General features: G+C 36.4%; 1 protein-coding gene across 4 annotated transcripts in view; it reads left to right on the top strand.

The window, feature by feature from the left end:
* RALGAPA1 (Ral GTPase activating protein catalytic subunit alpha 1) overlaps positions 1–22529 on the top strand; it is a 132184-nt gene that overhangs the window by 13926 nt on the left and 95729 nt on the right. For all 4 annotated transcript variants that reach the window (XM_082283864.1, XM_082283863.1, XM_082283861.1 and 1 more), the window contains exons 5-16: positions 336–379; positions 1262–1439; positions 3010–3125; positions 5042–5180; positions 11234–11442; positions 11798–12037; positions 14224–14412; positions 14878–15015; positions 17259–17407; positions 18653–18782; positions 19479–19716; positions 21926–22087. In XM_082283864.1, the coding sequence (XP_082139990.1) occupies positions 336–379; positions 1262–1439; positions 3010–3125; positions 5042–5180; positions 11234–11442; positions 11798–12037; positions 14224–14412; positions 14878–15015; positions 17259–17407; positions 18653–18782; positions 19479–19716; positions 21926–22087 (1932 nt within the window). The remainder of the gene's footprint in view (positions 1–335; positions 380–1261; positions 1440–3009; positions 3126–5041; positions 5181–11233; positions 11443–11797; positions 12038–14223; positions 14413–14877; positions 15016–17258; positions 17408–18652; positions 18783–19478; positions 19717–21925; positions 22088–22529) is intronic.

The following is a 22529-nucleotide window of genomic DNA, read 5'->3' as shown; positions in this document are numbered from 1 at the left end:
TTTCTCTTAGTAATACATTTCAGAATTCACATGAGGTATTTGTAAATAGGGAATGCTGATTCTATGCGTAGTGATGACTTACTTTTAATGTGCACATCTCAAAAATCTTTGGGGAAAGATATTATATGAGGAAGCTATGAAAGGTGATATTTGGTTATTTTTCCTTCTGGCATTGAGTCAATTGCTTGAAGGTATCAAGGTCACCAAGATTAAATTGGAGATTGCCAAGGACTTGTTTAAAAGTGACTATCAAGTCTGACCGAGAACTCTGACATCTTACTTAATATAAAAAGAAAGGACAAAAGCAAATTTTTTTCTCCTCTTTTTTTTTTTAGGGTTGATTTTAAAGAAGCTTCTTCACACTGGAAATTCATTAAAGGTATTGCAAAAAATGGCATGGTCTTTTACCTACAATACTTAAAAATACAAATAAGAACATAAGGACAAATTTTCACAGTAAAAGCATAGGAGTGAGAATCAGATCATGACTTGTGTGTCATGAAAGAATGACTTCAAATCATCAGCTTTATCTCAGTAAAACTACTCACAGTAGTAATGTGTTTATATAGAGTAGCTAGTGGTTTAAAGGATTTTGCATTAACAAAATAGTAAGCCTTAACTGTTCATTGTTAGAGGCAAGGAAGCTGATGCTAGGGCTCAGGCTACCTTGGAATTGGAAGATTATCTATGCCAGGGAGACCTGCTGGTGGGTAGAGTAATTTAAATGGTTGACCATGGGACTAAAACAGCTGTACCGCTCCTCTGTAAACCACCTGCAGGCTCCTCTGGTACTGAAATTCTCCAGTGTGAGAGGCAGGAAGGGAATGCTCTAGGAGTCCATTACCTTTTTTTGAAGGAGAAATGGAAGAAGGTAGAATTGGTCCTTCTGATACAGAAAGCTCACTCTGTTGTTATAATTCATGAACACTTTTAGAAATTTTATGTTGGCCTTTGTATTTTCTGAAAAATTAATGTGGCATCTCGCAGTGCTGTAGTCAAGCAAGTGATTAGATATGTGCTGGTTTTCTTTCTCTTCTTTCAGAGAAACCCCTGTGAAAAATTCTTTGAGGCAGTGAAGGTGCCAGGCTTGCCCTTGCATTTCATCAGGAGCAGCAGATATGTTAGTTTGGCTCTGCTGATTGCTGGGGGTCATAGTGTCTGTTCTCATTTTTTTATTGCTCCCCTTCTCCCTCCAGGACAAATGGAAATGCTTTTGTTTGTCCTGGGACAAGATAACTTATTCCATGCTTTTTCCTTTAAGATACGTCGAGAGGGTGTGCGTCTCTTTCTTTTGTGGCTGCAAGCACTTCAGAATAACTGTAGTAAAGAACAATTATGGATGTTTTCTTGCTTGATTCCTGGATTTTCATCACCACAGTCTGAATATGGACCCAGAACACTAGATAATCTCATTAACCCTCCCCTTAATGTTCAAGAAAGTAAGTAATTCGGTAATATTACTCAATTCTTGACATAATTCAAATCTTGTCACAGACAATGCAAGTTGAAGTAACTGACATGCATATGTACCCAGGGAGGTGATGGAGCTGAGATGAGTTTCTTAGCAGTTTGTCAGATCTTCTTTCTGCAGCAATTTCTGTCTTTTCTGTTGTTTTTCAGGATGAGTTGTTTTTTGTGGTTGTTGGGGTTTTTCCCCCCAGGTAGGCTATTGTAGCTTAACACATAGTGGTGAAAATAAACTGACCAATTGTGTGTAATTCTTAAGAATTGCAAGAGGATCCTGCATCTACTGCAGACTTGCACAGGTGAATTCTGCTTGTGTCGAACATTTGCACTGGCTTTGTTCATACTCCAGGGAGTAGGCTGTGCAAAGGAGTTTCTGGTGTGGCCTTCAAGAGAGTGAGTGGTTGTTAGGGTAATGTGTAAGGACAAATGCGTCTGTGTATGACCAGGCAATTAAGGCTGTCCTATTCCTGCAACCTGGAATCTTTGAAAATAATCAGACCTTGTAAATTGCAAAACTTGAGGTGCTAAAGGTTTGCATCAGTGAAAAGCTTGAGCATTCTGAAATGAGGTTTTTATACTTTCTGATGTTTTTTTCTTAATGGTAAGGTCATTATCTTGGCCCTAATCAAGAGTGAGGATGATTTTTCTCTTAAGATGATTCTTAGCACAGTTTTTCCTTTGTTCACTCTAGTATTAAGCGCTTCCTAACTCAATTTATTCTTGATAGTGGGATTTGAAACTCATTTATAATGAATTGCAGTTAGATGGGGTCTTTGAATGTAAGTGCATACTCTGCACTCACATAAATGGGAATAAGAACTTGAACGCTTTTTCCCCTGCATGTTGTGCTGTTGCCTTCTTTCCATCTTCTCTTAGTATTTGAGTATTTTATTGCTTGTAGAGGAAAGCAGTGTCTCCATGACTAGCAATTAAATTTGCTGAAACACAGCAGACAAATTTCATGGCAGGATAGCTCTGCAAGTAAAATTTTGCTATCTACTTAAGCCCTTTTTTATTATTATCTTGTGAAATTCAGAGTGCAAGGAATTATATGTGAACATCTAACTACAGGAACAGGAGAAAAATCAACTCTGAACTAGCTTCACTGTCGAGGCAAAGAAGGATACAGCTAGTAAAACTTAAAGGAAATGTAACTGATCAACTGCTAAATTGGAAAATGGTAAAAGATGTAAATAAAGATTTGGCATTTGTGTACCATAAGTGTTACGCTGTTGTTTGCATAAATTCCAGAAGAAATTAATTACACCTTTTGGAAAAATGTGGGTTTGGCAGGTAGATTGCAAAAGTGCATAGAGAAAACCTACTTACTGTCTGCTGTGCTTTTTATATGTGTAAGAAATTAGTTCCATGGTGGTTTATTAGTCAAAATTTCCTGATTTTCATTAATCTGTGGGTGGACTGTTTTACCTGTAACTGTCTCTGCTTGCTGCAGTGCATTTCCACTTTCATAACTTGGTAGATGTTTATGCATGAGAAGAAATGGTCTAAATGTTAGATGTACTTCTGTTTTTCTTTAAATAGCTCAAGTAACTATAGAAGAAATCACTCCACTTGTTCCTCCACAATCAGGAGATAAAGGACAAGAAGATTTAACAAGCTATTTTTTAGAAGCACTTTTGAAATACATGGTAATTCAGGTATGTTCTATAGTTTTCAAGCAAACAAGTATGAAACAATTAACACCTCTTTGTCCTTTATAGTAAGTTTTTTACTTGTAGCACTGCAAATGTATATAAAAATATTTTAAAGATTTCCTCCTTGCCTCTCCCTTTTTTGTAAAAAGCAAATTCTTCTAGAATAATGTTCCCCTGTCTTCTGTGTGAAGATTCCTAGATCTGTTACCACAGGATCTTCTATCTGACTGTGGCATAGAGACAAAACAAGACCTTTCAGTCACTTCTAGCAATGCTGATTTCAGCTCCCTTCTCATTTTTATCTCCCCTTCCCTGTCCTGTTGTCTTCAACCAACAGTTGGATCAACTGTGTGCAGAAAATGAAGAGTTGAATGAGTATTTAGTCCATGGTGTGCAACTCAGACACACACGCTGTTCTTCCCTTTGAAGTTTGACAATTCCATGATCTCAGTCAGTACGAGGCATAGCAAAAGCTTCTGTCAAAAACTGTGGCCCAGCTGTTATGTGTTATGTAATTGATTTGCTGGCCAATTAGCATGTGCTGCTTCTGAGCCTGCTGTGCTGTCATGTGCTGCATGACATGGTAGGTATTCCTGCATACTTCCTTCTGGGTCAGACTCGTCCCACAGAACCCAGTTAGCTATCCGTAAGTTTTTCTTCACACTTTTGCAGGTTTTACTAGAGAAGATGGACAGTGTACATACATGACAAATGTTAAACATTTCATGGCTTCCCTTTATCTATCTTTCTCTGTGAACTTGCCATGCTGGAATAATTTTCAACCTCATTTTATTGCTTCCAGCATCTCCCACTTTGAACAGAGGTCTTCATACTTGTGATCTGTAGGGTAAGCTTAATGCTGGCTATTTACTTTGAGGAAAAATAGCCCTTATATTTTTGAAGATTTTTCTGTAATAAATTGTTAGTATTATATTTAAATGCAGGTAAGTCATTGAGATAGGTGTCATAGAGCTTGTTCACTATGTGAGTTCTGAAGTTGTTTGCTGAAGTCCCTTTAGAGGCACTGATAATTGCTAGCTCCTTTGATACAAAGTTCTGCTAAAGGACTTTGTGTCACTGAATGATATGTATCACCCATTGTACTGAGTTACCCATTGCCCTGAAAATGGATCATAATAGAACTGTGGCCTTTGAGTAAGAAATGGGGAAGTAGAGGGGAAAGGGAAAAAAAAAAAGAGAGAGGGAAGTCTTCCTTTATATTATTTATGATAGACTTGGCAGGTCACTTAGCTCTGCAGGCAGATGGATTCTCAGGAGCAAAGATGGAAACTGCATGTTGGATTTCTTGAGGAGAACTTACCATGCTTGGTAGCACTTACCATGTAGTAAAACACTTCATAATGGGGAATGCTTAGCAATCACAATCCTTGAAAGGACATTTGTGTAACTCAACTTTAGAGTTGTATCTTCTGCTGCTTGTGGTTGAAAAATTTGTCTGTTTTGTGTTGCCAATTACACGAATGGATCCAAGTACCTATTATAACGACTATATGGACACTTGTTAGTCAAAATGTCTTAGAAAAAGTTGTTGAAGAACTATTTGGAATTATTTATTTGGTAATTATTCTTTTTTTATAAAACTTTTTGAAGTATAAAAACAGTTTTGTTAAAAACAGTCAGTTTGGGCTTACTCCCTGATTTGGCAAGATGTCTGCAAAAGCGAATGTATTTCTGTTGGTTTCAGTATTTTATGTGTTCATTTTCAAACAGTATTTTGGAAGAGAACAGTCTTTGTTTCATTGACATTTCCCAGCTAGTTTCTGTTTCATTTTTCTAAAACTGTTTATTAAAATATATATGATTTTGTTTCAAAGAAATACCTTATAAAGAGGACATTTTATCAGTTACCTGTCTCTTCTATTTGTAGATATTTACTTTGTCCAAATTCTTTTTTTAAGGTTAAGAGTTTAGAATGGAAGAACAAGGAAAACCAGGAAAAGGGATTTTCATTTTTATTCTCAAATTTTAAGAAGTACTACTTACCTTCTATTTTCCCAAACATCTGTAAGGAGACCAGCTTGTATAACCCTATACTTGGTAAGTGTTAACACAGCTGATAAGATCATTACATTTTATCTGATAGTGATGTTATGATCTGATTAGTGAGAGATGCCTCTACCCAGCCTAGGGTGCCAACAAGACCAAATGCCGGTTCAACAGTACTGACACTAAGTGCATGAGGAAAGAAAAGACAGAGGGAGAGGGAGAGAGGGAAAAGGAGAGAGAGAGTGTGAGCAAAGCTAGTCACCGCCCGTGGATCCAGCAGTGTCTTGTTGGTCCTTCTACACCCTGGGCTTGGTGGTGGGGTGCAGGTCCTGGTTTGTTCATCTGTTAGTAAGTTCTGTGCTGAAAGGTGTGCTGGGTCCACAAGGTTTGCCGCTGACTATTAAATCTTTTCACTATACATTTTAGCAAATAAAGGAATTAATACTTATTGGCTACAAGTAATATAGTTCTCTTATTAATTAGCATTCCATCTTCTATTGGTTAAATGCAGCTCATGTAGCTAGTCTGAATGTTCAGTCTCTCTCTTCTTCTGCGATGGTGGGTTTCTTGTGTTGGTGAGTCAGTGGTCACAATCTCCCCCAGCGAAATTACCTTTTACCCAATTGGATCTGATTTCAGCAGAATTGCTGAGATGGTTTTAATAATTTCTTCCTTACCTTCTGCCAAATGTCCTTGTGGCTCCTAAATTCTGTATTCTATGTATCCACTATCAGTAATACATCGTTCTTCCTAAGCTTTGTTAACCTCTCCCTAGATCCTAACACAGTACATCTTGTACTGTGTTTATACAGCCCAAATTCTGGGTGTCCATGGAGGCATATTCAGGGGAGCTTTGGTGGCCATTGGTGGCCACAGATGCCACCTGTCCCATAACTTGGGATGATGCTTTTTTGACTGGTGATATGTGTATAAGCAGGTGCTTCTTTTCTCACAGTCTGTTACAGTTGGAAGTGTGTTAACCAGGATGTGCTAACCAGATCTTGCCTCTGTCAGGCCTGGAATTAGCAACTTCCTGTCACAAATTCCTCCCTTCTGTGGCCTTAACAATGTTTGAGACCAGTAATTGTGCTCTCTAACTCCTAACAAGACAATATAGCAAAGCAGTTTTTAGCTTGAGTCATGTTGCCCATGAAGGGTATTCTCCAAAAGTATTTGTCATGAAAGAACATGTTAAGGTTCCTGTTTGTGGTTTTCAGTTCTTTGTTTGTGGAAGCCTCTGACCCTTTCATTAGAGTCAATCTTGCTATATTGGCCTCAATGAGGTAACTTAAATGTTCTTGTAAAATTGCTGTTTAATGGGACCTATATTGTTGATCTCAGTTGTACTCTGAAGAGAAGCTACTGCTGCTGAAATAAAAGGTGTTAGTGTGCTGTTCTTTGGATGTGTTGGCTTTATCTGTACAGAATCCCAGTGTTTGGATTACATGGTGCTTGCTCACAGTTCTGACAGGGCAAAGTTACATTTTTGTGCCAACTGCATTTTATCAGGAGCTTGCAGTAGGATAAGGAAGCTAGGGTTTAGCACATTCTTCAAAGCTGATGGTGCTAGAATGTATCTTTCCATATAGAGAGTGGAATGTTAGGTTTTGTCTAAGCAAACCTGAGTTTTACTTAGAGTTTTTAGCCCATTTTAAGCCAGAATGTTGTTGGCAAATCTTGATTTTTTTTTTTTTTTTTTTTTTTTAATCTCAGGTTTGCATGCACTCATGCACATGTTGGTTGTAGGCCAACAGAGTTCAAGACTCTGCAAAGCAATACCTTGTACACAGGCTTTAAATTATCATTTCATCACTTGAGTAATACAGTCACATCACCATTCCTCTTATCTGTTGATGCAGCATCTCAAAGGAACTAGTAGCGATCTCCAGACACAGTTCCATAATCTAAAATCAGGCCGTTGGGGAAGTTTCTTCCAGTCCATGTATATTTATTTAGATTTCAGATTATTTATTTATTTTAGATTTCAGAGATGGTTGTGTCAAAATTGTGTTCTCTTGGGAAAGACAAACAGTGGGCCTTCTCATCTAGGGGAGAAGAGCCAGTATAAATACAGCCATAAGTAACAGTAGAATAAGAGTTATTGGGCAGATGCTGAAGAGGTTCAGCGATAAAATAGCTACACAAGGGATAGTAAGCAGTGCTGAGAAAGCAAACCTACCATTCCTTGATGCTCCAGAACAAGAAATATGGAAATGCTATTTTTCTCTTTCTGTGAAGATCTTGATTGAGTCTTCCATAGAAGTGTTACTCTAGTCCTCTGTTTTTCTGTGAACTGTAAACAAGAAACTTCCAAGGCCTTAGTAAAGAAGAGGACAGTGAGAAACAGGAAGAAATGTGCACAGATCTCCAAAAGTACTGTGAGTGCCTTATAACTGTGCACAGTGAGCAACTATAATGAGGATTTTTGGAACAATACAGTGATGAAAAGAAGAGAAGCACGGTAAGTTGAATAATTTTTTTCTCCTCTAAGATGTTCTCTGGCATGCATCTTCCCAGCCTATTTGGAAATAATCCTGTGCTTGTTCTTAATTTACAGCCTTGAGGCTGAAAGCAGGGCAAACTTGGGCACTGAGCCTGCTACTAAGAACAGTTCTCATGCTACTGGTGTAATGTTTAATTTAGGAGAAGTCATGAGGTACAAATCAGAACAGTAGTTTTAATAAGCAAGCATTGATACAAGGCTTTACTGGAGATAGTATATTGGACTGAGATTTCTTTCCTTCTTTCCTGATAATTATGTTGGTTACAGCAACAATCACCAAGCATTCCAGTTACAAGAAAGCTAGTATGTGCCTCCTTCAAATTCTGGCTTTAGTATTACAGACTTAGAAGAGGAATACATCATTAGAAAAGCCCATGAGATAGTTTTTTGAGGGGGTTGGTTTGTTTGTTTTTGTTTCGTTTGGTTTGGTTTTGTTTAGAGTTTTTTTGCTTTATTATGTTTTGGTTTGGTTTTTTTTTTTTGCTTTAGTGTTTACTTTGATTATAATGTCTTTGTTAAATATCTGTTGAGATTGAGTTAAAAGCTGTTTAGGAAGAACTATAGATCTGGCAGTAATATTCCAGGGGCATTGCTTCTTCCATCATAGCCGTTTCTAAGCCATTTAGATGGGCTCCTTCATTTACAGGGAAACACTAAAGTGGGCTGTCCTACAGCTGTCTTCAGCTCTTCATTCCTTATGAACCCTTTATTGTCTTAAAAATTAAGCATGGTCAAAGCTTACAGGTGTTCACTGTGTTTTTGCTAGCTTGTTAATTTTCTACCCTGTGTATGTCTTCCACCACCTGCAACTTCCTGCCCTTTTTGCCATCAGCTCACATCAGGTTCCCAGAGGCGGAAGGGCAGGGGGTGGGGAAAGCCCAAAACACAGTAGAAAGAAAAAATGGAAAGTTGGGGGAAGGGAGTATTTCCTCTTGTACTGTTTGAGTCCATCTAACAAGCTCTGTTTTGCTTTGGTTTTATGTCTGTGGTCTCATCTGAAGCCTTGATACCTTCTTCCAAGATGGACAGAAATGTGAAAATACAAGAAGCAGCTGGAAGGAGGATACATTTGAGAAGCAGCTGCAGCACACAGTGCAGTTGAAACAAATTATAGAAAGAGGATGTTCTGAGAGGTTATCATGAAACAAGAAGGAGACAGTGTGCTGCAAAAACGTGTTTACTGCATGTTTAGTCCTTCTGAAAATACTGCCAGTATTGCAGTCTTTGTGCTCTGCTGAATGCTAGTAGATACTAGAGAGAACTGATTTTTGCATATTTAAATGCTGTGCTACCAGGCATTTGCTTCCTTTTTCACAGATTGTACTGTTATACGTGCTTGTTTAAGATACCTTAGTTTTTAATTTTCTTACTAACCTGCTCCTTTCCACAGAATGTAAACAATATACTGGGGTTTTATTATTTGCAGTAAATAAACCATTTGTAAACTTGTCAAAGAGTATTCTGTGCATTTGTTACTTATGTAGGTAGATGGTATGCAAGAATCATGTGGATTTTTTCCTCTAATAATAATGCTTCCATTGAAAAGTGTGGATGTGGTTTTGAAGTCTGTACAGGAAACATTCCTCAGTTTAGCAGCATTGTGATGGGTTTATCACTACTTACGTATGTAGCTTTTGAAATGACACCGAGATAGACCAGCATGGATATCTTCAGTGCAGGTGCTGGATTTTGTGTATTTGTAGTGATAACAAGGAAATCTTTACAGCAGTCTGGCAGGTTGGCTGGTTTCACTTTAGATGTCTTAAAAAGGCTATCATAATATAATTGCCTAGACAAAAGTTGATTATTTCTTCACTGCTGTCCAGATTTGTCCCTCTTGGATTCTAACACCATAAACTGGCAAAGTTACACAGGATCCTTTAAAACAACTCTTGACTTTGCATTAGGAAGATACAGTCAGGGAATAATTTTATATTGTTCAGTGTGACTTTTTAAAATCTTTTTTGACTTTCACCATTAGTATCCTTGAACTGCCTTCTGGCTGGCCTGTAAAACCATGGAACTTCTCTCTTGCTCATGTACTGCAAGCTGTAGAAGAGTTGAGGTGCCTACATACCATCTCTGTCCAATCTGTCACTCTCTGTATATGGATAGGACCATTATTTTCCATGCTTCCTTCTTTTTGTTAGTTGGTTTTTTGGTTTGGATTTTTGTTCATTTTGTGTTTGTTTTGGTTTGAGTTTCTTGGGGTTTTTTTTGCTCTCATTAGATGAAAATCATGGTACTAAAATATCAGCGTCAGGGTGTCCTGACAGCACATACCATAATCAGTACTCACACAAATCTTCATCTTCTTTTTGTTTTGGAGCACATCTCATATTTGCCCTTTTAGAACAAGGAGTAGAGTTGGTTGCCATGCCGCTTGCACAGAAATGTCATTTGCACATGAAAGTACCGTTGCTGCTTCAGGTTGATGATTGGTAATGCAGAACTATTCTGCACCATGTCTTGGGTTGTAAAACCCAGAAATAACATTTTGTAGTGTTAAGTCACAGAAAAATGCCCAATTTAAAAATGAGATCCATGTGTATTCCCATCTTTGTAATGCTTTTAACACACATGTTCATTCCATCCACACCGAGTTACTAAGTACTGTCATGGGTTTTTTTTCTGAAGTAGAGTCAGGAGTACTGATGACTCTAGCACAGTAGAGAACCAGAAAAGCTAAACAGTTCTGAACCATCATGTAGAACATGGGATGGCAAAAATGGAGTTGTCAGTTACAGCCCCCAAACAACCACAGTTCCTGCCAGCTGATGTGCCCCTGAGCATCCTTCATTACACTCCCTACAAGCCAGTACAGAAGCTACTGCCACAGAGTTATCTTGTGGCTAAATCATAGGAGAATGTATGTGCCTGTGGTCTGGCAGCAAAGTCCAGCAAAATTAGCCAGTGCAGATGGGGCACTAGGTGAAGCTGCAAAGCTCATGTGGCTTCGGAGCAGGATTTCTCTGTTCTATTAATCTTTCGCCTTTTGCTGGGCCAGAAGAGGCTGTGTTTATTGCATTTGCATTTTGGAATTATATATCTCCCATTGTAGCCATGATGAAATTTGACAATATATTAATTTTATATGAAAGTAGTTTTCTTGTATAGGTCATAGTCTAGTTAACAGTTATTTTGCTACTCGGAACTTTGTAGTTTTCAGTAAAAATTTGAAGTAGTGAGTTTGCTGAAGTTTATCTTTAAATATTGAGTATGATGTAGCTTAAAAGAACCTGAAAATAATGAAATGTGTTTACTTACATAGAAAAGAAATGCAAGCAAAAATGTGAGGCTATAGAAATCACTTTCAGATAAAAAAATTAAAGGTTCTTCGTAACAGATACAAGTGTCTGTCTTTTGGATCAACAGTGTTGTCTCCCTTCAGGAGAAAATTCAACTGTTTTGATGTCTTACAATTCTTGACATTTTCTCTGTTGCATCCATTCCAGCGCATCTTGGAATGAGTGGTGCAACAGTGAATGCAACAAAACTACACCTCTGAAAGTTCATATGTATTGGTTATGGTTTTAGGATTTCTTTCTTATGCAGATCTTTCTCTCTGCACATATTTTTGAGATGTTTTATTTTCTTACAGATATACCACAAATGAGACCAAAGCCACACTACGTAATAGTTAAGAAAGATGCTGAAACCAATGAGGCAATATATTGCACAAAGGAACCTTTCATCAAGGCTCGTGTTATTGTCATTAGATGGTTGGTGTCTTTCTGGCTTGAGCCAAAACCTCATACAGGACCTCATATTCCTGGGATGGAAGGTGAAAATGTGCCAAAGAATATTCAGGTAAAACTAAATACACAAAAATGTATTTGTTTTCATGTTTTTGGCTTAATTGTTATGTCAGCAGTATGCTTTCCTCCAATAATTACAACTAATGAAAAGTTTTTAAAAAAAGGAATTTCTAAACAAAGTGTGTATTTGTGAATTCACTTTGAAAAGACCTGCAATGCTGCTTTCTTTTTTCAAATTCTGCTATTTGTTTTTAATCAACTAGCCATTAGAAGCCTTAAAATGCAGTAAATCCTTTTGTCTGTTTGTTTTCTTTAAATCTTTGTGCTGTTTTAAATTCTACTTAAATTGTACTGTTATATTGCTGTACTAAAAATGAACTGTGGAATATTTTAAAATTTTGTTTCAGAGAGCAGCTGCCAGCATGGCTTCAAGGGAGGACAGCAAAAATGACAGTACTGATAAGCAGGATAGAAATGCAGAACCAGAACAATCTCATTCTAACACAAGCACTCTAACAGAGAGAGAACCAAGTTCTTCTAGCCTCTGCAGTATTGATGAAGAGCATTTAACTGATATTGAAATTGTCCGGAAAGTCTTTTCTTCTAAAAGAAGCAATGTTAATTTTCTAACTGAGATTTTTCGACAGGTAAAAAACTCTATTTTAAATGCGAGAATCTTGACTGTTGTATTGTAAGTTTTCATTATGTCATGGTTTTCTTTCTAGAGCACTTGTTAAGCAGAACATTATACCAAATTACAGGTTTCTTCTGTCATCTTGCCTTCAGAAATCGAAAAACTAAAATTCTGAAATATTTTCTGTGTAGAATATCCCCAGTTCCTCATTTTTCTAATTTTATATGTTTACTAACCAGTTTAACAACATTTAAGTTGGACTTCACAGTTCCCCATAGACGGGAATGTTTAATCTTTTCATATGTCAAAGCTGTAGGTATTAGAACTCACAACCAACCATATTAACATAAGCCTCCTGTGGGCGTCTGCAGCTGTTAAAGAGCTGTTTTAGGAGCATCTAAATGTCCTTACCTTGACAGTGTTCATCAGAAGAGTAGGACAGGTGGCTGTAGAAGGTAGCAGCTTCTGTTTCTGCCTTTACTGCAACCAGAACTGTTAGCTGAGCATACTCAAAATAGTGTTTCTCTACTGGAAACTATTGAACAAATTTAAACTGAGAACATATGCCAGAATATGGAGTCTTTATTAATAGTAACTTTGAGTTCAATATGGGAGAATAGAACAAGATAAACTTTCTTTATGCCCCATGCTATAGATCAAGAGAGTTTTCTGAATAATAGTAAAGAAAAATACACTAAGTTTCAAGTTAAATGCACAACACTCATTGTTCTAAACAGCAGAAAGCTGAACATTTTAAAACTCTTTTATCTGGATGAAATACGTATTTTTGAATGAGGCAAATAAATGTCAGAAGCTTATCCACATCCCTTGTGTTAAAGAGCTTGGACACATTACTGAAGGACATGGCAGAGTTACCAGAATTCAGCTGACACTCAAGAGTTTACAGAGTCTGAGGCATTGAATGTAGAGTCTAAATTATCAATGGTCTATGTAGAAACTGTCCCCACAGTGAAAAGAAGCAAGGGCAGTTTTCTTCATTTTTTTCACAAGTCACTCCATGAGTTTATGTAGATTATTTTGTTTTCATGTGCAAGTATGAGATCTTATTTACATCATTATTTAGCCAGGAGTTTTCAGTGTAAATTAATTTCTAATATACAAGGTGTTTGTAATGTTTGTAAAACACTAGGGCTAAGTTATTCCAGTCAAGAGAAGGTTTCAGTGGTACTGAGTGATGGAAAGATTGTCTGTAGAGAACAAGTTCTATGCATTTTAGACTTGAGGGTACAAAAAATGTATATGGGCTTGCAGAAGAATGTTAGACTTGATGAGCAAGTATATGACTGAGCTTGTCAGTTGAAGCTGAATTCTTTTTAGTGTGAAAATGGTATGAAATGTCTGTTTCCAGAGGGAACATACTACTGGTGTTAAGTGGGCCCTCCTTAAAGATATGGGCAACTAGTTTTCAACAGTCACAGCATGGACCCAGTAAAGTTGTGTGTTAGTGTAGTTTGTCTGTTCTTCTAAAAATATAATTAGGGCATCATGGTCTTTGGTAAGTGTATTTATAGGTAGTTAAAATCTGACTAATGTTAAAAGTTTCTGGTCTATGACTAGTTGTTACCAGCACAGCCAATACAGAAAACCTTCTGAAGAGGGCACTGATCAGCCATCACACCGACTCAAATGCATGATTTTTAGAAACAGTAATTCTGAAATCTTTTCAGGGAGTCATTTACTTTAAGGATACTGTTTTGTAAAATTTTACTTAGCTAAAAATAAGATAGATGACTACCAGTATTGTGTGTCACTTGAATTTTTCTTAGTCGTTTAGAATTGGTTTAACTCCATTCTTCCAAATCCTCTGAATGGAAGATGTTGTAATGGGAGCTTCTGCTCATTCATTTTGCATATTTTGATGAGTGTATGGGTCTTAAGTTCAGCAGGCTACGTGCTAAGCAGTTAAGCCTGCATGGATTCTCGTCTCTCTCTCTCTCTTTGGCAATTAAGTTTTCAAAGTATTTCTTGGTAAGTTTTCTTGTTTAAATGTGGAGGTTTTTTCATGTTTTCAGTTTACATATGAAGAAAGTGAGCAAACATTTAGGTTTAGCAATAATTTGTATGTTAGGATCCTGCAGTGGCTGTATTTTTCCACCCTTTTAGAACTTACACATTATAGAGCCCAACTTATTTCAAGTATTGTAACTATGTTTTGTTTCTTTTTTCTTCTACTTGCAGGCATTTCTGTTGCCAATATGTGAAGCAGCTGCCATGAGGAAGGTGGTGAAGGTGTATCAGGAATGGATTCAGCAAGAAGACAAACCTTTATTTATGAAAGAACCTGAAGAAATAATGCAGTGCACAACTGTAGATTGTGATGAAAATGTAGACCATAATTCATCAGAGAAAGGAAAAGAAAGAGAAGAGGTAAAATATTGTTGGTTAATATTTGTGCATTAATATGCCAGTAGACAGAGAAGTGGCTTTCTTGATAGTTTACGTGGTTTACTTTGATGTCAGAGCATTTCTGGGGAAAATCAATGGTAAAACACTGTATGAATGAGCTACCAATTTTATCCATTTTCTGTAGCTTTTTAATGCGATTAGTTCAATTTAAAATTTTATATCATTTTATGAACTATTTTCGAGATGTGGATTATACAGTATGCCACCTTTCAACTGTGTAAAAATTATATACAAATAAAAGGATGACAAAAATAGTACTTACTTGATTCAGGTACTTTAAGATAATTGCTACAAGCCTCATGAAATATTGTTGTGTCTTAGGTGCATTTGCCTGCCGTTGTCTATTATTATATCCTTTTTCCTTTAATATAAAGCCAAAATTCTTGTCTAAAAATCTGTGGAATTTTAAGAAAAAATATTTTTCAGGAAAAAGGGATGAACTCCAGTCATGTTCGAAATTCAAACTGGACAAGAAATGGGTGTTATGAAGACACTTTGCATAAAACATCTGAAATTGATACTGAAGAGCAAAATGTACGAGCTGGAGTGCAGTCAGTATTGCAGGTATGAAACAGATTTGATACCTAATTTTTTCTAAATTATCTATCTAAAATTACCTAAAATACTTGTTATCAGCACATAAAGAGTGGAATGTAGTGCAATACTTCTGCTAGGGAATCCCATGCATCGCTAAAGCATCTCTAAATTTTAAAATTATTTTCTAAAATGTAACAATTATGATGATAAATGTTAGACTAATGACAGTGGTTCACTAAATCTTTATTGACCTTAAGTAGGACAATGTATAGACCAGTACTGGATAATACACACACACAAAAAAAAATCTGCTAATTTTGCATCAGAACATGCATTCTGCTCTGCATTATATTACAGAAAAAATAATCCTTATGTGACTTCAATATCTTCAAATAATTCTAATTAAGTGTTTTGTAAGAATGTTTAGAGGCTTTTTTCTTTTACACTACTAGTCACAAAACCCAAACCATCCGATCCTGTAGTTTTTGTAGTCTTGATTAATAAGGTGTACAGGGATATTTTTTCATCTTTTTCTGAATTTGCAGCACGTTTGAAAAATTTGATGAGACACCATAACTCTGCAGTGATATCATTAAGGAAAGCAAGAGTTGCAGTTGTACCCTAACAGAAGTTTTTTCATTGCTTTAAGCAGTTTGACAGGGTAGAAATTGTGTTAATTTCAAATGTTTAGCAAAATGCTTCACTGATGTTGAGGCTATAGAAAATCAAGAGGGTATAATTTGAGGGTATTTGAAATGCTCTTACGGTTAAATGAAGTGTGTGCATTTTATGTATATGTGTGTGTACGTGCATTCATATAGGCGTGTATATGACTCTAGCCCCCATAATACTCTTTTATGCAGCAGAAAATTGATTCTGAACTAAATAAAATAGACGTGCATTTGCCACTTTATTGTGTGCACTTCTGCTATGTGTGACCATGCTAAGTAAAACTCATTTTTACTACAGCTTGAATGATTTTCTGAATAGGGTTTTCTTTTGTGCTGTACGCTGTTACATATATAAATTAACTTTGTAATTGACATCACTTTTAAATTCAAATATGTTACAATCATTTAAGCTTCATAATCTTTGTTTTCAACAACTTTTTAGAATATAAAGTGTTACTGAGAAAAGAAATACGAGGTATCTTGGTTTGCAGTATACTACTAAGGCTTACGCTTCTGACAATGTCTTGAAGACTATTCACGTTGAAGTTTTTTTAGACAAAGGTTCATTTGACTACCAAATATCTTTTTTTTTTTTTAGCCTGAAACAGAGTCAAGCCATCATTCTAAGACAGTACCATGTCTCAGTTTGAGAGATTTCCTGACCTGGAACCACGTTTGATTTTTCTCTGTGAATCAATAATCCAAGACTTCTGTCTTGAGTTTTTTTCCCATTTAATGCTTGCATAGACTTATTTCTAGGCACTTAGTGTAGGTTAGGTTCATTAGTTGAGGCTAGTGAATGTAAACCTGCATACTAATAGCTTTTAATTATTAAAAATCCAAGGCTCTCAGTAGAGGGAAATTACGACTTTAGTACCAATGACTTCCTGTACATGTAGATTAGAAAAGACACAAAAATACTTGAAAATCTAGACCTGAGATTCAAGTGCTTTCTAAACTTTTTTTATATTTCATAAAAATATAGTAGCATTTCAGTAGCTGCTTCTATAGCTCCTACAATGTCCTTGCCTACTTTTTTTTTTTCCATAATTTTCATTCTGAAGGCCCTAATTCACTGTCCACTGAAGTCAGTCACTTTGGGGAATGTGTCCTGTTTCCTGCTTTTGGTAAGCCTCACTGATCCCAGTGGGATGAATGCTTAGTTTCTCAGAACATAATACAGGCCGTGTCATGCTGAAACACACGCTGTGTACCAGGAGTATTTCAAGTAGTTCAGCATATATTGTACTAGTCAGTTCCTGGCTTACAGGTGGAACTTTTGTGCAGTGGATTTCTTACTGGGACATTTTTGTCCATCATATTAAACTAATCATATTGAGTAGTCTGTTGTACCATCTGTCTATGAGAACAAAAATATACAAATAGATTTTGTAGAAAAAATGGGAAAAAGATCAGTCTCTTTGTTGCTTAATCATACTGGAAACTAACATATTTAAACGTACACTTCCATGTGCATACACAACCTTTTCTGATAAAGATTTTCTGTTACAGATTTTTTTCTTCGTGGTTCTGTCAACTGAATTGCTGAAAACATCAAAGTGCTTTAGTCTCATAACATCCACTCTTTTCTGCTTGCAGGTTTTTATAATAAATTCTTCAAATATATTTTTTCTTGAACCTGCAAATGAATTTAAAGCTCTGCTGGATGAACACACTGATATGTGCAAACGCATTCTCAATATCTACCGCCACATGGTAGTCCAAGTGACTATGGACAAGAAGACATGGTAAAATGATAATGCTTTTATCTTAGATTATTAGTTCACAACACAAATGTGAAAATTTACTTGGTAGTAAACACAGTAGAGCAGTACTGGTTATATGAACCAGTTCCTCTAAATCAGGAAGTACATGAGCTTGAACATCACAGACAACTTAGCACAGGGGAGGTTATCTGCTTTCTTAAAGCCTCTAGTAAGCTCCTAGTTAATTTGTGGCAGCTTAGCCCTCAGTGCAAAAAGGACTAAGCTGGGGATATATAGGCTGCTATTAAGGAGCTACTCATGATTTTTTCCAGGGCATTTTACTCGTGTATCAAAGCATTAAAATATGAAAACATACAAAGTTTCACAGCCTTATTTAAAAATAAACAAAAAAACCCAGATAAGTATGGATAACTATTACAATCAGGCGTGTGTTGTTCTTGACAACACACGCCTGATTGTAACTGTATACAGGAGTCTGTGTACTGTGTAACTGGGTTGTTCCTTTCCAGTGCTTACAGTGCTTAGCAGGTACAAGGGACCCTGCTTTAAAGGAATTTCTATCATTTCCCACTCTTCTAAATAGTAGTCTGTAATCAGGTAGTATTTGCCACCATTCTCCGTTACAAGGAAGAAGTAGCAAGGGGGTTTCAAATGTCCGATTTATTCAATTTTAACTTCACTTGCATTCAATCTGTCAGTAGTATTTCCTGAACTCTAGGTAAGTACAACTGGCACCATGTGTCATGTGAAGCTTGTCTCCTCTCCTGAGGAGCCAGTCAAGCTAGCCACTGGGAAATTTGGGAGTGATAATAGAAAACAGATTCTACTAGATTGGTATTTTCTTTCTCAGTTTCACATCGATGTAAAGAGGTGACTCTAGACCACGATGGAAAAGATTGTGCCACACGAAATAATTGATAATGTTAATGATAATGTAAAATTGCCAAAACCTGTAATACGTAGGAGGAAAAAGCTCAGATTGAAAATACATTTAAAACTTTGCCTCTAATTTCAGGCCATTGAAGGTGGTAGCAGTTGAATGACTTGGAAGAGGGTGTTAGAGGGCCACAGGGATTCCTCACTCTTAAGTACGAAAAAAGATTGGAATAATTTCTTTTGCAAGAACCAAGTTAGGCCCTTTGTAATCATTATTTCCTTTTTGGAATGTGTTTGAGCAAATCAGGCTTGATTATTACCTTTAAAAATACCTTGGTATATACAGAAGAATAACAAAATTATAACTCTAAGTTTAATACTGTTTTGCAGGGAGCAGATGCTGCTTGTGCTGCTCAGGGTAACCGAATCTGTGCTGAAAATACCACCCCAAACTTTCTTGCAATATCAAGGAAGAAAAAACTCCACGTTAGCTGGAAGACTTGCAGGACCTCTTTTCCAGGCAAGTAAACATAAATTCACTTTAATTAATTCAGCCTAATTTTCATGAATATATTAGATACAGCAACCACTGTTGGCTGATACATTACCCAGATAATGTGAGTGGTGTGGGTCAAAGAGCTGGTTACATTTTTTACTTTCTGTCCTATATTTTAGTGACACTGTGACAACAGTATTTGAGGTACTGTAAAATTCAAGAATTGCTGTCCTTCGGTTGAGTTGGAGTAACTGGCAAGGATAACTGGCAGTGTGTGCAGTTTAACTTGCTTCCGTAGCAAAATTAGCTCAAGTCAGCATGAAGTCTTCTGTGTAATCCCTGCCTGATCGATGGATTTTTTTTATTTCTTAGAGAACTCTGTAATTCCTCACAAAAAGCTGTAGCAAACTCCTTTCAAAGTTTTTAGTTCCAAAGTGCTGTTTGGTGGGTTCTCAGTGACTAGGATCTGTAGAGCCTCCAGTTTCTTTAGTGGAACAAAAAAGAATACAGAAGATAATGAGTCAAAGCAGTTGTTCTGTATGTAAGTCAGAACCCTGTGTTAACACTTGATAATTCATTAAAAATCTGTGTGTACTGGTGAGGAAAAGAATGTTGGAACTACAATGAAATTTCTGTGGCAGTTTGAAGTTTCCTTTTAAATAGTAACATTTGAGTGTTGTCAACTTATGTTCACAATCCAACTTTTCTCTGTTCTTTTAGACTCTTATAGTAGCTTGGATCAAAGCAAATCTAAATGTGTACATTTCTCGAGAACTTTGGGATGACTTGCTGTCTGTAATGTCATCCCTGACATACTGGGAAGAGCTGGCCACTGAGTGGTCACTGACAATGGAGACACTTACTAAAGTATTAGCTAGAAACTTGTATAGCCTGGACCTCAGTGACCTGCCACTGGATAAATTAAGTGAGCAGAAGCAGAAAAAACACAAAGGCAAAGGTAAGACAACACTGTATAGACATAATTTGAATTTGAGCTGGTGTAATGAGGTGTTGGGCCCAGGATAATTTTGGTCTTAGCTTTTTTTGTATACCTAATTAGGCATCTATATCACCTGAAATAGCCCTGTTTCTTTAAGGTAAAGCTGCTTTTTAGAACTACCACAAAATCATCACGTTAAGATTCATTTCTGCAAATTGGCGCATATGAAATATAGTTCTTGAAAGTGTGTTGAATTTAAACTAAAATGTTGCACTGTAGTGGGTTATACCTTTGTCCTTTTATCAAAGCAGTTAAATAGTTGAGTCCCAATCATAACTTCTTGAAAATAAAAAAGGCTATTCATCTGGTGAAAATGAAGCCATTGCAGGCACAATTGGAATATTGGTCGTGAAATGTTAGAAGATTAAGTGTGAGGTGAACATAGTTTAGTTTGGCACTAATTGATCACTAGCCCATTGTGAAGACAGTTTTTATTAAGATAACCTTGTGGACTACTGAAGAGAAAGTATAGTTTTAATAATCCATATGAGTGGTACCTGTTTTTGAAATGATTCCTAAAAAAATGCATAAAATAGTCTGTAAGATAGAATATGGGGAGAGGAGGTGACTTATAATGGTACAGTTCTGGAATTGTTAAGGCACAGGAAGTTTGTCCTCCTTGATAGAGGACTGGATTGAAAATTGCAAAACCTGGATTCTTTTCTCAGTTTGGAGACAGACCTTCTGCATGTGACCATTATAAGTCACTTTGTTTCCACTTTTGTAAAACATGGATAAGGATAATATTCTACTTTAAAAAGTGCATTGTGATCTAATAATGAGAGGCGGGATTATATTTAGGGTGAGTAATAAAGATGTAAAACCATGTAATTTTTAGTCTACTTTTTATCTCTCTCTGTTCTGATTGATGTGGTTCTCCAATCAAACCTGAGGGAAGGTAATTCCTAGTGCTATCATAGGGTTTGTCATGGAGAAGTAACCTATATGGATTCCTTCTCTTAAAGAGGATGTTGCTACAGGCTTTTTTTTTTGCTCAAACATTTCACATACTTCTATGCCTCATCTTAAGCAGTCATCATTCACAGTTTTGGTTTGGTTTTTTGCTGTGTGACAACTGGAAATACATTTCTCTGTAGTCAACCTTGAGAGGTTGTTCCAGACCATGCATTATTTGTTTTCCTGTACTACACAGCTTTCTTCTTTTTCTTACTAAAAAAACACAGGTTAAACAAAACAAAAAACCCAAACAAACAAACAAAAAACCCAACAAAAATGAAACAAAAAATGGCAGTCTGATATAGGATAAGAATGTGTAGTAAGAACGTGTACAGTTATTTGAATATATGCTTTAAAAAGCATGTTGAATCATCTGAGCCAAATGAGAAAAGTTTATGTTAACCTTCAGTGACAGAGTTTCAGAGAAAGCCTCCATTGCTAAATGTGAGTTGCAGAGTCAAGTCCAGCTTTAGAATTAATAGATATCATACAAATTATGCCAAATTTCTTTGTCCTTGTTTGTTTGCTGATAATAATGAACATGTTGGACTCTCTTTTTCCAAAAAGATGCCCCTTTAATGATTGTAATTGTGTCAGTTTTGATTATTAATGAGCTCAGTCTGGATAAGGAAATACATTGCAAATATTCTTCACTCTTTTTTTTTGTGTCTAGCTGTTTTTGATAGCTCCTCATATGAGCTTTACTTACTTCAATGTAAATGTCAAATCTGATTTGTTCCATCTTAATCTTACTGTAGGATTTTCTGTCAATTTCTGAAGAGCCCTGTTCTCTGAGCCCATCGTCAAATTTTTTTTGCTTTTGCATTTTGTGTAAAATTATGCTATCATTATTTCATATTCCTCAATGTTGCAAAATTATTTGGAAACCCCCCCACAATATTAATGTTTTGAAATGTATGACTTTGTGTGTCTTATCTGGTAGGAACAGCAAAGAAAAAGTTACATATATTATCAGACTACAACCTTTGTAAGCCCATTTTTTCAGAAAAGAAAATTACAGTGGTTTAATAGCACCAACATTTCTGAAAAAGTTTGGGTATCCCTCAGTGTTAGTGCTGGCTTAGCTTTTGAATTCATGCTTGCTTTGGTAACTTAATTTAAAGCTTTAAAATTGTTTGGAAGAGCACATCTACAATCATCTGGTGATAGCAGAATAGAAGTGAGTAGATTTGCAATTTTATTTTTGCAGGAGTTGGGCATGAATTCCCAAAGTCTTCTGTTGATAAGTCCTTTTCTAGAGGCTGGAGCCGTGATCAGCCTGGACAAGCACCAATGAGACAACGCAGTGCTACGACCACTGGCTCTCCAGGAACAGAAAAGGCAAGGAGCATAGTACGGCAGAAAACAGTTGGTAAGTATCTGTAAGAGCTGATAAAAGTTACATTTGAGAAAGGGTAAGGAATTGATAACTGATTTCTATAGCAGTATGGATAGCTTCTTTCCACAATGGTATACTATCTATAATGATTTACACATTAGTTAAATGTGTAAATTATGCAGCCCTATGTGCTTTGAGGGTAGCTGAATAGCTTGTGGTTACTAGAATTACAGTTACTGCAAATGAAAGTAATGCAGTTGCTGTATTAATTCTTAATGAGTTTGATCACATGCTTAAGCTGGATTGGGAAATAATACTGTTGTGTATATATGAAGGAGAAAAAAGCTGGAATGGTTTGAGCAATGGTGCTGATAGGTGGGTAAGAGAAGGTTTCTTAAGTATGTGTTTTCATAAACTGCAGAAGATGGGTTGAGTATTCTCAAACTGTGCAAAGGAAACTGGGAAAAATATGTGT

Source organism: Coloeus monedula, assembly GCF_965178545.1.
Source record: "Coloeus monedula genome assembly, chromosome: 6".
NCBI lineage: Eukaryota > Metazoa > Chordata > Aves > Passeriformes > Corvidae > Coloeus > Coloeus monedula.
Note: the sequence above shows the minus strand (reverse complement) of the source record. Positions and strands in the feature narration are given on the sequence as shown.